This window comes from Corythoichthys intestinalis, chromosome 15, assembly GCF_030265065.1.
Source record: "Corythoichthys intestinalis isolate RoL2023-P3 chromosome 15, ASM3026506v1, whole genome shotgun sequence".
In the NCBI taxonomy this organism is placed as follows: Eukaryota; Metazoa; Chordata; class Actinopteri; order Syngnathiformes; family Syngnathidae; genus Corythoichthys; species Corythoichthys intestinalis.
In genome coordinates this window covers 10,943,537-10,959,454 of record NC_080409.1, presented here as the reverse complement: position 1 = coordinate 10,959,454, position 15,918 = coordinate 10,943,537, and the positions used below count along the sequence as shown (strand labels likewise).

General features: G+C 40.0%; 2 protein-coding genes across 2 annotated transcripts; both read left to right on the top strand.

Annotated features, from left to right (window-relative positions):
* The first annotated feature begins 170 nt into the window (after positions 1-170).
* On the top strand, positions 171-8,926 carry isca2 (iron-sulfur cluster assembly 2). The gene is made up of 4 exons (XM_057859554.1): positions 171-262; positions 428-593; positions 5,732-5,847; positions 5,995-8,926. The coding sequence occupies exons 1-4, from the start codon at positions 201-203 to the stop codon at positions 6,167-6,169; spliced, it is 519 nt and encodes a 172-aa protein (XP_057715537.1). The 5' UTR covers positions 171-200; the 3' UTR covers positions 6,170-8,926.
* A 3,125-nt stretch (positions 8,927-12,051) lies between these two features.
* LOC130931288 (SCAN domain-containing protein 3-like) lies at positions 12,052-13,929 on the top strand. The gene is made up of 2 exons (XM_057859942.1): positions 12,052-13,777; positions 13,874-13,929. The coding sequence occupies exons 1-2, from the start codon at positions 12,052-12,054 to the stop codon at positions 13,927-13,929; spliced, it is 1,782 nt and encodes a 593-aa protein (XP_057715925.1).
* The last annotated feature ends 1,989 nt before the right edge of the window (positions 13,930-15,918 follow it).

Genomic DNA, 15,918 nt, shown 5'->3' with positions numbered 1-15,918 from the left:
ATTTTTCATAAAATAAGAAATTCAGTGTTAGTTTATAGTGAAGATACAATAACGTTGGAATATTGAGCCTGACAAACTAAAATGAGGTATAGAATATGCGTCGTTTAAATGATTGGCAAGTACATTAACAAATTATTTCACGCTTACCCATGACTTTCCGTTTTCTGAGGGCGGGACTTCCGTTTAGTTTGTTATGGAAGATGTCCCTGGTACGGCTAGCAATGATATCAGCCACAAAGTCGAAAGTGTTCAAACTCACCAGGTAAAATTTCCTTTTTGTCAACCATTATGAAATCGCGATTCAGGGCGTGGTTATTATTTAATAATTCCGGACGTCAAAATTGAACTTTAAATCGTCAGGCTGGCGTTGGCTTCACCTCCTGCGCCATAACGAACTCGTTACGCCCACTGCCAAAATGTTTTGCAGGGCTTCAGCCTTACTTGGTAACCTCGCTGTGAGACAACGGTGTCATCGGCCCCTCTACAGTCCGCAGCGTATTTCGACTGTTAATGTTAGAACTTTCAGCGGCGTCTCAAGCCAGCATATCACAGAAGATGAAGATAAGGTTTACATGACAAAGGCGTGTGTCAAGGTGAGCAGCGATGACGCGACAACTGCTTTTCAAAATGTCAAACTAGTGTTTACAATTAAATGATGTCCGTCAATGGCAGTGAATGACAGTGTGTTCACTGGATTTAGCGACTCTCTCATTCACTTAATCAGTGGTGGATAAAGCACTGCTTTTTTTTTTTTTTTTAAACTTCAGTAAAAGTACAGATAAAGTAAGAAAAAAAGTTTTCTTAAAAAAAACTGCAGAATGGAAAAAACTCAAAATTTGTGGTGTCGATGTGAAAATAACGAGCACCGTTTGAACTCAAATGGAACTCTTTACTGTGCAGTTAGTATCAGAGGTGTAACAAGGGTCCCCGGGGGCCCCAGGCAACAAGCAACGTAAGGGGGACAGTTGGACTTGTAGCAATAGCATATTTAATAAAAGTAAAATAACACCTCGGTCTCATAGAGCGCATTACGGACACTCAAAGTGCCCGGCTTCTACTACATTAGGACATAAAACTACAGTAACATAGTACACTCACCGCTGTCTTGCTTCCTTTTCTCCTCTTCTGCTTCTTTTTTTCTTTCTTTTGTCGCTTCCAGAAGGATAACCTGTCTTCATTTTGGATATATGCCAACTAAAAAAAAGCCGAATTGCCACACACTCTCACTCTTGAGGCACGTGGGGTGGTTGGGGGGGGGTAGAGCGAGCGCAGTAAAGCTGCGTGTGCGAAATCTGTTGGCCTCTGGGGGCCCCTGCTGGCTGGGGGCCCTAGGCAATTGCCTGGTTTGCCTAATGCAGTGGTTCTCAAATATTTTTTGTTACGCCCCCCCCACCAGGAAGACGTGAACATTCCACCCCCCCCAAATCTCTGCCGCCACTGTAAATGTACTGTAGTGTCATTTGTCTATAAAATTCTTATTATTAGTACACCTCTGCATAACATTTTTCCCTTTTTAACATCAAAGAAAGAAGGAATATTGGTCAACTTACAATAAAGTGTGGGGAAAAAAAACATCGGTACTGGAAAAAGACACTCAATACTTTTTTGACCGTTTGATGCTGAAAAATAAAATTTCATAAAAACAATAAATAGTAATAAATTCAAATTGAGTTGCAACATTTAACTCAAGAGGGCAATATGCCAAACAATTCGACCGAAACAACAAAAATAAAACAAAAACGACAGTGTCGTTGGACTGATGGGCAGTTTTTATTTTTGCTGCAGGCAGTATCAGCTCCTTTGCTATAATGTCAGGTTATTTTGCATTGAGCAACTTGACATGCCCTCTTATGTGATGCTAACAGTGCTCGCTGGTTTACTGATGTAACACCGACAAAGCAAGACGATAGTTGGCAATATTCGGCACATTTTCGCTGAAAAAAAATTCCTGCTGTCCACTGGAAACATTTTTAGACAAAGTAAACAGACTGGTCTTTAGGGATGGGAATCGAAATCCGATTCCAATTCGGAACCGGTTCCGAGTGCTTCGAGGCCTCGACATCACAATGAAAAAGCCTTAACGATCCCTAAAGACGCATATTGCGTCGTGACGTGTCTTGGTTGTCCAGACGCATCAAACTAGCATGGCGCCAAGAACCACTCGCTCCAAAGTTTGGCTACACTTCACCAGGAAAAAGGGTGAAAATGAAAGGTTACGATAGTTTAGCACGAGCGTTGCCGCCGTAAACATAACAATGACGTAGGTTCGAACGCTCGAAAGTGTGTCTTCACTTCACGAGGAAAAATTACAACAAAGCGACTTGCAGTCATTGCGAGATGGAAATAACTGCATCGGGAGGGAATAGACTGCACTGTCCTCACCGAGAGGCTAAGGCTCAGTCCTGGCTATACAGCTAGCTAAACTCCCAAATGACGATGCAGAAGACGTTGGTATAATTTGCTGACTTTATTCAACCATCACTTGAAACTAAAAATAGAAATGAAACAAATCAATTTCGTCCCCAATAACAAACAGGTTCGCATCAACGTAAATCAGCGATGATTAGCTGCTAACACAGTCATAACAAACAGTTAGCATGCGTTCGCTAGCATTAGCACATCGTTTAAACCACTACACAACTGGATTTAAGTGTCCGATTGCGAGTGGAAACACAGACAACAACACAGAAGATGATAAATACAGGCGTTGGCTCTGTGGATATTTTACAAACATTAACAAAGAACGTAGGCTCGTGGCAGTGTTTCCCTTTCTCACTAACTCGCTCACTGGCTTGGATGCGGCATTTCTTCTTCGCGCTCTTCTTCGCGTGAGGAAGCGCAAGGGTGCCACCACTTGAGCGTGAAAGCGCCATAAAAACTAAAAGGCATGCATTTCGATATACTGGTAAATAAAAACAGGAGTCCCCAAACTACGGCCCGCGGCTCCATATTTGGTCCGGCCCCCAGAACAATTCCAGAGAGCATTTTGAATTTTTTTTGTTTTTTTCTCCCTCAGTAGTGTTATTTATTTCCTGGCCTTTTTCAGTGAATAACTCAGAGAGGGTTATTTGGTTATTATCTATTTAATTAATAGTGCTATTATTATTTATTATTATTATATTATATTATTATTTTTATTTTATTTACTTTTGTTCCGAGAAGAATCCACAGAGGGTTATTTGATTGTGGCTTTCTGAAAAACAATAATTTTTTTACATTTCGCACTCCTGCAATCGTCACACTTTTTCTGTTAGAAACTGACCCCGGCCTCTCATCAGAGAAGGGAAAAGTTATTTGGCACTCACAGGAAAAAGTTTGGGGACATTGCCAAAGGCAGAACAACGACTTATATGCCAAAATATACCAATATGTTTTATTTCTATTAGAAAAATGTTTCAGTAAAATGTTACCCATTCTTGTGCATTTGCCACTTATTGCCACAGTTAACATTGAGGCTTTGGGCCTCTTTTGACCTCGTTGTGAGTTTGTAAGGTTGTGACTTCTGATTAAACAAACTTGATGCCAATCAAAATGTTTGTTCTTCTTTTTCCCGAAATTAGAATCGATAAGAGAATCGATAAAGGATCGAATTGTTAAGCAATATCGATAATGGAATCGTAATCGTAAAAATCATATCAATTCCCATCCCTACTGGTCTTTCCTCGTCTCCCGCTGTACTATAAGTCAAAGCCAAAAGAAAAATGCTACATACGCTTCGTCATATTTCCTCATCTTAGCTTTTCATATCTTAATTGCTCTTTGCTGTGTGCTCTTGTTTGGTTCAGAAATACTGCACACACGCTGAAAATGAGAGTGCCACTGCCACCCATTGAGTGGATGTGCAATTACACTTTATTCTAGTACAGCAAAAAAAAAATATTCCCCAAGGTCACATGCGCCACCTCTAGCATTGCCCGCCCCACTATTTGAGAAGTACTGTCCTCATGGGACGCGACGCCTCTGGTTAGTATAAAACAAACAATGCAGCAGCAGCTAGTAAACAACATGTATGGTCATCACAGCATAGCACATAACAACATTGCAGGCTTCTTCCTCACGTCTCTTACGCTATACTGAGGCAACATTGCCACCTAGTGTTACTTTCAGGGAACACAACAGAATTGACTGCACTAAACAGAAGCTTAGAAATTCTAAAACTTAGTTTAAAGTGCCGGTGACACTCAAAAGCATGTTTATATCATATTGCACATGGTATTTTATGCTCTTGAATGAAATGGAGCATTTGGGTGTTTGCAGAAGCGATCAATATACGGTATTTATTTAATTCTTTTACTCCCGTGCTATGAAAATGAGAGACTTCCAGCCACAGTCTCGGATTAAAGAAGGCAGATGTGACGTTAAGGAGTGACATCATCTTCACTATACAGCCATATTGATGTTTGAGAAGTACTACGGATTCATCTGATTTTGCGGATGAATTTGTTTATTTTTTGCATCACGCCAACCCAATGTGTTTCAGGCGTTTGTTGCTACACCAGGAAGAGTGGTGTGATCCTTTTTGAGTTTCAGAAAGATCCTGTTCACCGTGAAGAAGAAAAAACAAGAAAGCCCGCAAACAGTTTTCTCAAGACATGTCAACAAAGCACATGGATGACTGGAACCATGTTCTATGGTCTGAGATGGACGGGCTTTTCTTGTGTACCGTCTTCAGAAGAGGCTTCCTCCTGGGGTGACAGCCATGCACACCAATTTGATGTAGAGCGCGGCGTATGGTCTGCGCACTAACAGGATGACCCCCCACCTCTTCAATCTCTGCAGCAACCCCTGTAACGAGTCACATGACATTTTGGAGGGAAAATTACAAGCAGTACTCAATTTGGACATTAAGGGATGTACGTTTTTTCAAAGGGGTTTACTCCCTTTTATTGCCAGGGGTTTGGATATTAATGGCTATATTTTCAGGGGAAAATAAATGAACTATCACTTCGATCAAATTACCTTGCATTCATTTGGTATGGAGTGGTAGACGTGTTCCTGCCATCAGAATAAGAATCTTTCAACTAAGGCTGCAGCTATCGATTATTTTAGTAGTCGATTAATCGATGAACTAGTTAGTTCGAGTAATCAGATAAGGAAAATAAAAAATACCTGACCTGAGCCTCAAAAGTTAAAAAAAAAAAAAAAAAAAAAAGAATAAATGAGGACAACAAAAGAACAATTGGCTAACTTACAAAGCAAATGTCCACTAGCTTAAATGCTATAAAATGCCATTTTTTTTTTTTTTTTTTTTTTTTTTACAATGCTCTTAACAAATAGTTCAAACACATATTCCCATTAAAAAGGCTAAATATACCTTTAAACTAAATTACAAATGCATTAAAAAAAATATTAGCTCAAACAAAAACTTAGCTTATGTTGGGTCTTAACAGGGAGCAGCTGGATTCAGCCATGTGAAATGAGGCAGGCTAGAGGGCAGTGTAGCCACCCAAATAAAGAAAAAATGCAAACACTTTCAAAACAAACCATTACAACGCCGCTTTAAAACGAATACTCGAAGCAGCAAAATTTAATTTGAATATTTTTTTTGTAATCGAATACTCGAGTTAATCGAATTATCGTTTCAGCACTAGTATGTTTTGTAACCCAAGTGACCTGGAAATCCCCCCAAATAATTAGGCAGCAACTCAAACTCATCAGGAAGTGAACTGTAAATGCCCTAAAATGAACAAAAAAGTGACCTGATTTTTGTATTTTATCCATATTGATTCAGAGACTTGGTGAGATCATGGAAAAAGGAGAGTACCTGAGAATCCGCGTCGAAGGGGGAGGTTGCTCCGGCTTCCAGTACAAGTTTGTGGTTGACGCCAACACCAATGAAGATGACAGGTAAACAGTAGGGGTGTGTATTGCCTCATATCTGGCGATACAATTCGTATCACGATTCAATAGTTTTTTAACACCCTTCGTAAACAGCACGTCATTTCTTTAAACGTCTCTTTAAAATACACACTGTTCACATCTATGTGTCGTTAGAGTGTTTGAGCAAGACGGCGTGGGAGTCGTCGTGGACCAGGATAGTATGGAGTTTGTAAAAGGAGCCACTGTGGATTTCAGCCAAGAACTCATTCGAGCCACCTTCCAAGTGCTGAAGAATCCCCGAGCTGAACACGGGTGCTCTTGTGGCAGCTCATTTTCCGTCAAAATCTAAATGAAATGGCATTACCCAGATACAGAGTACAATTTTTTTTGCATTATATTAGAGGCTCCTCTTAAAAAAACATCTTGAGTTTTTACTTCATGCATGTAAATTATGTAAATAGGCTAAGATTAAATGGTTTTATCAATGTGGTTGAAAATAAAACGTCAGTTTAAGGAGTTTAGTGCTTCATTTCAATATATATCATGCAGGAATGAATGGACTACCATGAGGATTACCATCAAATGTGTGAAATATTACCGATAAAGATTTTTAGGTCAAATAGATTGCATCATTTTACAGTAGGGGCGTGATTGTCATTAAAGCTAGCGGGGGGTCTCATTCATACTCATCGCACCCAGGCTCTGTTCACATTTGTTCTTACACTGGCCATAAGCATCTTTCGACTAAAAATTTCAGGTAACCCTGGGAAATACTTGACGATAATTATCGTTAGAGCTTTTGTCAACAAAAATAATAAAAATGTTCGATAAAGGTCAAAAGATTTAAACTGAAATTAACACCACTTTATCTATGAACAAATGCCGTTTTCGTGTCAAATTTGGTGGGTGGCGGTTTATAGTCAGTTGCGCCTTATAGTCTGAAAATTATGGTATGTTGATGGCATTGACAGCCATGCACGTCCATGCCATTGACGGCCATGTATGTTGATTCTCTTGATGCCAGTGTACTTGGATTCCATTGAGTCTATGCCAGAGGTCACGGAACCGCGGACCTCGGTCCGGTTCCGGACCCCCAAGCCGTGTGGACCGGATCTCAAGCTGTCCGGACTAATACACGTTGCAACAAATAAAAATCTTTTTTTTCTGCGGGTTTGCAGAGTGGAGGCGGGCATCAAACAAAAACCTTAGTGGTGACGCGCGTGAGCCAGCCAATGGGAGTGAAGCATTTGAAAGTTATTTTTAGAACAGCATGTCTCACATTCGCTTTCCAGACTCCGCGGAGTGACAGCCAAAAACAGAGCCAAATGAAGTTGGAGGAAGAGGCGAAAAGGTACGGCAAATGGCGTGCTTAAAACTACGCAAGATTGATGCAGAAAACAGTCTTTAAAGAGGAGTGGACCAACACATTTTTATTCATTTTACCTGGCGGCAGCACAAGACCGCTATGCCTCATCTGAGACTCATTCAGAGACGGTAGTGCTTGTAAAAAGCAGCAATTTTAAAAGGCACTATGAGACGAAGCACACAGCTTTTTTTGCAAAGTTTCCCTATGAACTCTGCCATCCGTTCTCAAAAAATAGCGGAATTAAGGGCTCAATATGATCGCTCCTCAAGGCTCATGGTTCATTTATTCACTGCACAGCAACGCGCAAATTAATTCTCCCCTCAGAATAGCGTGGATATTGGGTCAAAACAAAAAGTCTTTCAGTTACACACCGATTGTCAAAGATTGTATGAGTGTAGTTGCTGAAACTTTGTTGATGGAAAGCAAAAAGAAGAGGTCTGTCAAAAAATAAAGCAAATCCCCCTGTCAGCATCCACAATTAAAAAAAAAAAAAAAAAGTCTTGAACATGCTCTGATGCTGCTATTTAATGATTCAATTAAAGCACTTTTTTAGTTTTATGCACCTTTTATATTTTATTTACATTTTTGAATGTTGTAATTATCAGCATGGCCACGTAAAAATACGTTTGTATTTTTTGGAAAAAAAGAAGGATTAAAAATATTTCCGGACCCGAGGTTGTTGTAATTTTTAAAATTTCGGTCCCAGAGAATTTTTAATTCATGACCCCTGGTCTATGCCATTGATGGCCATGTACGTCAAAATATCAACAGGAAGTGACCCCAAGGGGTTTACCTGCTAAAGCAAAGCTACCATCGCAATTTGTAGTTGAAAATAATGTACTGTTTTCCTGCTGAATTTGTATTATCAACAGGTGTGCATTGTCCTTGTAGACCGGGGGTCGGCAACTGGTGTTTTGAGAGCCGCATGCGGCTCTTTAGCGCTGCCCTAGTGGCTCCCTGGAGCATTTTCAAAAATGTTTGAAAGTGGAAAAAAAAGGTTGAAGGAATATATTTTTTGTTTTGATATGGTTTCTGTAAGAGGACAAAATGACACAAACATTCTTAACGTTTTCCAATGCTGTAAAAATGTGTAGAATAAATATTAAATTTCAACATTTCTGTCAACGAAGAATTGCGTAATAGCCAGCGCCACATGCTTGAATGCGCTTGACAGTGACGCAAGAGTCGAAACGCTCTGTCAAGCGCAGGCCTCCCGAGGGGATAGTGAGGGCGAGTGGATAGTGTACCTACACCGGGAGATAATAAAGCGTGGAAAACCGTTCATAGATGGTGATTATATGAAGGAGACATTCATCAACATCAGAACACCTATTTGCAGACTTCAAAAACAAAACCGAGATTAAAAAAAAAAAAAAATCAAAGACATGCCCACATAAGGGGCATGTTATGCACGTTCCTTTTTGATTTTCTAAACCTAAAAAAACATCAAGAATCAGATTTATTGCATTTCTATAATTTCATAAAATCATTAAAAAGCATTAACTTCATTAATGTTGTAATGAAGTTAAACTAAGTGGCATCATACAACAGAGTAGTCACGTGATGCGTTGAATGCACTGCAGGGAAAATAAACATTAAATCATGAAGGCTCATTATGTATTTTTAGCAGACTTAGTCATTTTTAATTGTACAACCCCTAGCAAAAAGTATGGAATCACCAGTCTCGGACGAGTACTCACTCAGACACTTTATCATGTAAAACAAACTCAGATAAAAAGATTGAAAAAATAATGAATTAGTTCAAAAGTGTAACTCTTTAGCATTCAGAAACACCAAAAGAAATGAATAAAAAACATTGTGGTGGTCAGTAAATGTTACAGAGCAAGTGCAGGGTAATATAAATGGAATCACTCCATTCTGAAGAAAAAAATATGGAATAATGAGAAACAAAGAAATAATCAAAACACATCTCTAGTATTTAGTAGCACCACCTCTGGCTTTTATGACAGCTTGCAGTCTCTGAGGCATGGACTTGATGAGTATTCTTCATCAATATGATGCCAACTCTCTTTGATTGCAGTTGCCAGATGATTCTTGCAGGTCGGAGCCTTGCTGTGGACCATTTTTTTCAATTTCTATCACAGGTTTTCAATAGCGTTGAGATCTGGGCTATTTGCAGGGCATGGCATTGAGTGGATGAGTCTTTCACCAAGGAATGCTTTAATAGTTTTAGTTCTTTGGCATGATGCATTGTCATCTTGGAAAATGACAAACATTTTCATATGAAGGGATAAGAAAGCTGTCTAAAATTTCTATGTAAACTTGTGAATTTATTGAAGATTTAACCACAGCCATCCCCCCACTCCCTTTGCCCGACATGCAACCCCATATCATCAAGGACTGAGGGAATTTTGATGTTTTCTTCAGGCAGTCATCTATGTAAATCTCACTGGAACAGCACCAAACCAAAGTTCCAGCATCATCACCTTGTCAAGAGTCATGAATCTGTATTGGACATGGTGTCAAGAGTCATGAATCTGCAATGGACAAGGTGATAATGCTGGAATGTTTGTTTGGTGTTGTTCCAGTGAGATTAATAATATATCTAATACAGATACATACAGTATGTGTTGCCTTCATTATTAGGCCTATTTAAAGCTTTTAATATTTGTGGCTCCAGACATTTTTGTTTTTTTGGGATGCCCACCCCTGTCATAGATATGTGCTAGTCCGTCAATGTTTATTTGAAATGGTCGGAAACCTTTATTGACTTATTTTTGGAGTAATGTTTTTAATTTTACAGACGCAAACATTTAGTAAACGTCGACTAAAACCAGATGAAATTAGTCTGGAGTTTTCGTCAACAAAAACTAGATGAAGACAAACACATTTGGAGATGACTAAAATATGACTAAGACTAATTAGTATTGTCGTCCAAACGACTAAGACAAAAATTACAAGGGCTGCGCAAAACAACACTAGAATCACACAGATGTACGGTTTCAGACTCAAATGAGCTAAATTAGAACAAAATGATAGAATGTTGTGCTAGATGTAAGACACTTTAATTTCTTTTAACAAATGTTAATTTGTTTAAATAAAAAAAGGATAAAAGTTTGACAAAATCATGGCCGAAATAATTAAACGAATCACACAAAAGAGTTGTCAGGAAATGATTTTATTAATAATTGAGCACCAATAGTTGATAACATTGGTTAAATAGTTTTCTATTTGCACACATCATAACATCATACACTCACAAGTTGTTTTTTTGTATTAATTATTAAAGCAGACTTTTAAGAAACAGCTCACAAAAATATACAAAAAGAATATCTACAAATGATATTTACACTGGTGTAAATCAAAATATGTATCATTTTATATTATATATATATTATATACTGTATATATACTTAACGGAGCAAAATATTTTGCACATGTTTTCCTTTTAGATAAAACATTCCATTGAAGTAATATGTCCAGTTACACAAAACAAGAGTTTACACCCGTTGTATTGATGGAAATGTGACTAATACATTGTAGCAGCGCACTGTGAAGTGAGTCAAATATTACAACTGTTTTCATTTTTTTTGTTTGTTTGTTTGTTTTTTGGACGAATCGTCTTCCATGCAAACCCAAGAACAACCACAAACACGTCCGCGCTCACGAGCGGGATTGACCAGTCGACAACAACCACCGGCACCACAACACGAGCACAGAAACGAACCATCGGGGTGACACAGTGACCGGGTCGGGTGGACAGTGCATAGTCTGCTTTGGCATGCTGACATCCAGAACATAACAGTGGATGTTACATTCAGGAGGAAGGCCACACGATTTGGAATTATCAGTAGAAAAAAAAAACAAAAAATACAAATGACCACATGATTTAAAATGAAAATATATTAAAAATAAGGGGGATCCTTATAAGACTCACGTTAAGGCTAACTGATTTTGCTACAACTCTATTTCTTTAATGGCATTGTTAGTAAACAATAGGCCTTCATTTGCATTCTCATCTCACAAAAAGTAATGTTTCAACAATTCCCACATTTTTTTTTCAGCGCACACTGCTTTCTTGTCAAACCATATTTTTTTAACAGACCGGCATAGAAACAATAAAACAATTCTAAAGTCATTGATGGGGCTAGACATCTAGTCAATGAGTTAAACATAAAACACAGGTAGTCTCCGGTTTATGAACGAGTTCTGTTCCTACGCTGGCGATGTAACCCGAATTTCCGCGTAAGTCGGAAGTAACCCTTAAAATATCCCTATATGCCCCTTAAATATCAAAATAACTACCCAAAAACACGTATTATACGCAGTGTTGTCAATAACGCATGACTAAGTAACAATACATCGAACTCATCAGCGATGAGTGGGTGGGGCGGGGTTGTCATGCCAGGGAGTGAAAGACGGGCCAATGTTTATTCTATATATTTTGGTTGCCTACTTTTTTTTCCTCCTCAGACAAAACTTTGTCTTTTGTTTCTCTGCCATCTTTGCAGAATTCACGCAAAAGCGTTCGCATCGACTTCCGTCTTTATAATGAATGGGAAAAAGGGGAAATGGCGTACAGTGGTATGAAAAAGTATTGCAAAAAAAGAACCCTAGAGCAGTGTTTTTCAACCTGTGTGCCGCGGTACACTGGTGTGCCGTGAGAGACCGTCAGGTGTGCCGCGGGAAATTATTAAATTTCACTTAAATAATCATTAGAGGTTTGAAAATTAATTATCCGCAAATAATATTGTACCATTGTGCCATTGAAGAGTGTCTGTGCTGCGAGTAAGTGGCAGAGTAATACTCTTCTACGTCAGCAGGTGGCAGCAGACGGCGAATTGACTGTAAAAAGACAATAGAATTAGACCTGTGCATGACGGATTACAGCGACAGTGACAGTGATGGAGAAGTTTCTAAGAAGGAGAAATGCAAACTCTGAGCAGGGCTCTGGACAAAATGCTGACCCAGACGAAGGCCCTAGTATGCGTGGTGGACAACAGAAGAAAGACAAGATGGTTAGCTCAAGGCTTTACAGTGAAAGCTACCTGTCATTTGGATTCACTTTCACCGGGGATGCAACGGCACCGTCGCCATTATGCCTGGTGTGTGGCGAGAAGCTAGCTAACAGCGGCATGGTGCCCAGCAAGCTTAAACGGCATCTACAAACAAAACACCCGTCCCTTCAAGACAAGCCGGTGGATTACTTTGTACGCTTACTTAAAAACACAGAGAAACAGGCAACTTTTTTGAGGAAAACCACAACGGTAAATGAGAGAGCCCTTAAAGCTAGCTACCTTGTTGCTGAACTCGTAGCTAAATCAAAAAAGTCACACACGGTGGCAGAAACATTAATACTGCCTGCCTGTAAAGCCATTGTTAATGAGGTGCTTGGCCCTGACGCCGCCAAAGAAATCGCTAAAGTCCCTCTCTCGGATAACACAATTGCCAGACATATTAATGACATGTCTGCAGACATCGAAACTGTTGTTTTGGAGAAGATACACGTCAGTAAGAAATTTGCATTGCAACTCGATGAGTCAACGGATATTAGTGGACATTCTCAGCTCTTGGCCAATGTGCGTTTTGTGGATGGAGATGCAATTCGAGAAAACTTCCTATTTTGCAAGGCACTGCCAGAAAAAACAACAGGAGAGGAAATTTTTCGGGTCACATCGGAATATTTTGACAAAGGAGGGTTGACGTGGGAAAACTGCACAAGTGTTTGCACTGATGGAGCAGCAGCCATGGTCGGGCGCATCAAAGGCTTCGTAAGCAGAGTGAAAGAAAAAAACCCAAATGTTATCGTTACGCACTGTTTTTTACACCGTGAGGCTCTCATTGCAAAGACCTTACCAGCAGACCTGGCTCATGTGTTGGATGATGTTGTGCGTATAGTGAACTTTGTGAAGTCACGACCTTTGAAAAGTCGCATGTTTGCATCTTTGTGTGAGGAAATGGGAGCGGAGCATAAAACGTTATTGCTTCATACGGAGGTCCGATGGTTGTCGCGCGGCAAGGTGCTGGCCCGTGTGTATGAGCTGCGAGAGGAACTTAAACTATTTCTGATAAATGAGAGGCCTGATTGCTCAAAGCTGCTTGCAACTGATGAGTGGTGTGCAAAACTGGCATACCTGGCTGATATATTTCATCATCTGAATGAACTGAACACACGGATGCAAGGCCGGAATGAAAACCTGCTTACAAGCACAGATAAAATGAATGGATTCCGTTTAAAGGTACAGCTCTGGCAACAACATGTGCAGCGTGGCAACCTAGGGATGTTCCCACTCACCGAGAAACGGAGCGATGTCAACACTGCTGCACTGTGCGAGGTGATAGGCACACATTTGAAAACGCTTCAGGAGAAGTTGTCATTTTATTTCCCCTCAGCCTGCACAGAACATCTCGACTGGGTGAGGGACCCATACAGCTCAGCATCAGTTGTTGGAATGGACATGACTTTACAGGAGCAAGAGCAACTCATTGAACTGAAACAAAATCGTGGTTTGAAGCTAAACTTTGCTGATCTTCCTTTGGACAGTTTTTGGTTAACTGCTGCCAAGGAGTTCCCCATTCTGGCCAACAAAGCTGTTTCAACATTGCTCCCATTTTCCACAACATATCTATGTGAGTTGAGCTTTTCAAGCCTGACCGTGATAAAAACTAAAAACAGAGAGAGACTGAGAGCTGTTGAGGAAGAGCTCCGTGTATGTCTTTCTACAGTTCCTGCCAGAATATCATCCTTGTGTTCATCTAAACAGGCCCAGGGGTCACACTGAGTGAGTTTAGAAGCTTTTATTAACTATATTTCTAACTGTGTTCTATAATATGTACTGTGTAAGGCTATAGAGTTTCATTTTGTGTCATTATGGTTGGTGGTGTGCCCCAGAATTTTGTCAATGTAAAAAGTGTGCCGCGGCTCAAAAAGGTTGAAAAACACTGCCCTAGAGTGTCTGCTAGAAATCACTGGCACAGTCCAATATCTCTGTGCACACATCATCTGTAAAACTATGGCCAAGAATGTTGCTCATAGGAGGACTCCATGGAGGAAGCCACTGCTGTCAAGAAAAACATTGTTGCTCGTTTAATGTTCGCAAAAAGGCACTTGGACACTCCACAGAAGTTTTGGCAAAATATTTTGTGGACTGATGAAAGTTGAATTGTTTGGGAGTAATACACAACTTAGGGTGTGGAGGAAAAATTGAACAGCTCACCAACATCAACACTTCATCCCCACCGTGAAGCATGGTGGAGGGAGCATCATGATTTGGGGCTGTTTTGCTGCCTCAGGGCCTGGACAACTCACAATCATTAATCGAAGAATGAATTCAAAGGTTTGTCAGGATGTTTTGCAGGAAAACCTGAGGCCGTCTGTCAGACAGTTAAAGCTAAATAGAGGATGGATGCTGCAACAAGACAATGATCCAAAAACAGAAGTAAATAAACTTCAGAATGGTTTCAGAAAAGCAAAATACATGTTGTGGAGTGGCCAAGTCAAAGTCCAAACTTGAACCCCATTGAGATGCTGTGGCATGACCTAAAGACAGCGATTCATGCCAGACATCCCAGGAGTCTGACTGAACTACAGCAGTGTTGTAGAGAAGAATAGGCCAAGATTAGTCCTGATCGATGTGCCAGACTGATCTGCAGCTACAGGAAGCATTTGGTTGAAGTTATTGCTGCCAAAGGGGGCGGCACAAAATATTAAATGTGATGGATCACTTACTTATGCCCCCCACCACCCCTTCTGTCATTGTTTGCATGCTATCCTCATTAAAATATGAAAACCTATACATGTTTGGGTGGTTTTAGTTAAAGCAGATACTTTTTTTCTTCTGTGTGAAGCTCAGATCACATTTGATGGCGATTTCATGCAGAAATGTGAGGAATTCCAAAAGGTTCAGATACTTTTTCATACCACTGTATGCCGCAAAGCATTCGGCACATTTGTAATTTTTTTTTGTGAGGCAGGGTTCCTGCCACCCTCCTCCCTCAAGATATAAAAGAGGTGTCATTCAACTAGTTGTCAGTCGACAAACTATCAAAAATGTGATGAAAATATTTTATAAAGGTTGAAAAGTTACCTAATGTTGCTTTAATGCAGGGGTGTCAAATGTGCGGGGGTCCAATCCGGGCCGCGGGTTTGTTCTGCCTAACAGGCACGTTGCAACTCATTCATACTGTACATACAAAATGACATGCTTTTATTTTGACATTGGCGCCTTAAAACTGTAGATTTGTGCGATTGAGTGCGTGCACTACTACACTTGACTCGCTTTCGTGTCCACAGTTACATCCGTTCATTTGCCCCTTCCTAGCCAAAATAGATTGGATGTCTAGCACCGTCAATGGCAGTCAATGAGTTAACAAGGAGGTGACCCAAAATGCTCCAAAACCAACAGGAAGTCACTTAGATATGCTCCAAAGTCAACAGGAAATGATCCAAAATCTACAGGAAGTGACCTAGCTTTAACTGAAATGGAAGTGACGCAAAATGAATTCATTGCCAGCCATTGACGATGATAGACGTCAAATTGATTCATCCAGGAAAGACTGAATGTGACTGAGGGTGCTTTTTAACTGACAATACGTAATCCCACTTATCTCATTGGTTGAGGTCAGTGGCATCGTTAGGGGTTCAGCCCTCCTAAAATATGCTTAAGCCCCCCTAAATAATTTGGTGTTGTTTTATTGAAGAAAAAAAAATGCTGACATATTCACCATGAAGTTGCCAGAATATTAGTAAATCAATATTCATATAACCTGTC

Bases quoted from the DNA above. Each gene is read 5' to 3' on its own strand.
- isca2 (XM_057859554.1), top strand. From the start codon at position 201: ATGTCCCTGGTACGGCTAGCAATGATATCAGCCACAAAGTCGAAAGTG. The intron at 263-427 runs GTAAAATTTCCT...AATGTTTTGCAG, and splicing joins AAAGTGTTCAAACTCACCAG to GGCTTCAGCCTTACTTGGTA. The intron at 5,848-5,994 runs GTAAACAGTAGG...ATGTGTCGTTAG, and splicing joins AACACCAATGAAGATGACAG to AGTGTTTGAGCAAGACGGCG.
- LOC130931288 (XM_057859942.1), top strand. From the start codon at position 12,052: ATGGAGAAGTTTCTAAGAAGGAGAAATGCAAACTCTGAGCAGGGCTCT. The intron at 13,778-13,873 runs GTGAGTTGAGCT...GTCTTTCTACAG, and splicing joins ATTTTCCACAACATATCTAT to TTCCTGCCAGAATATCATCC.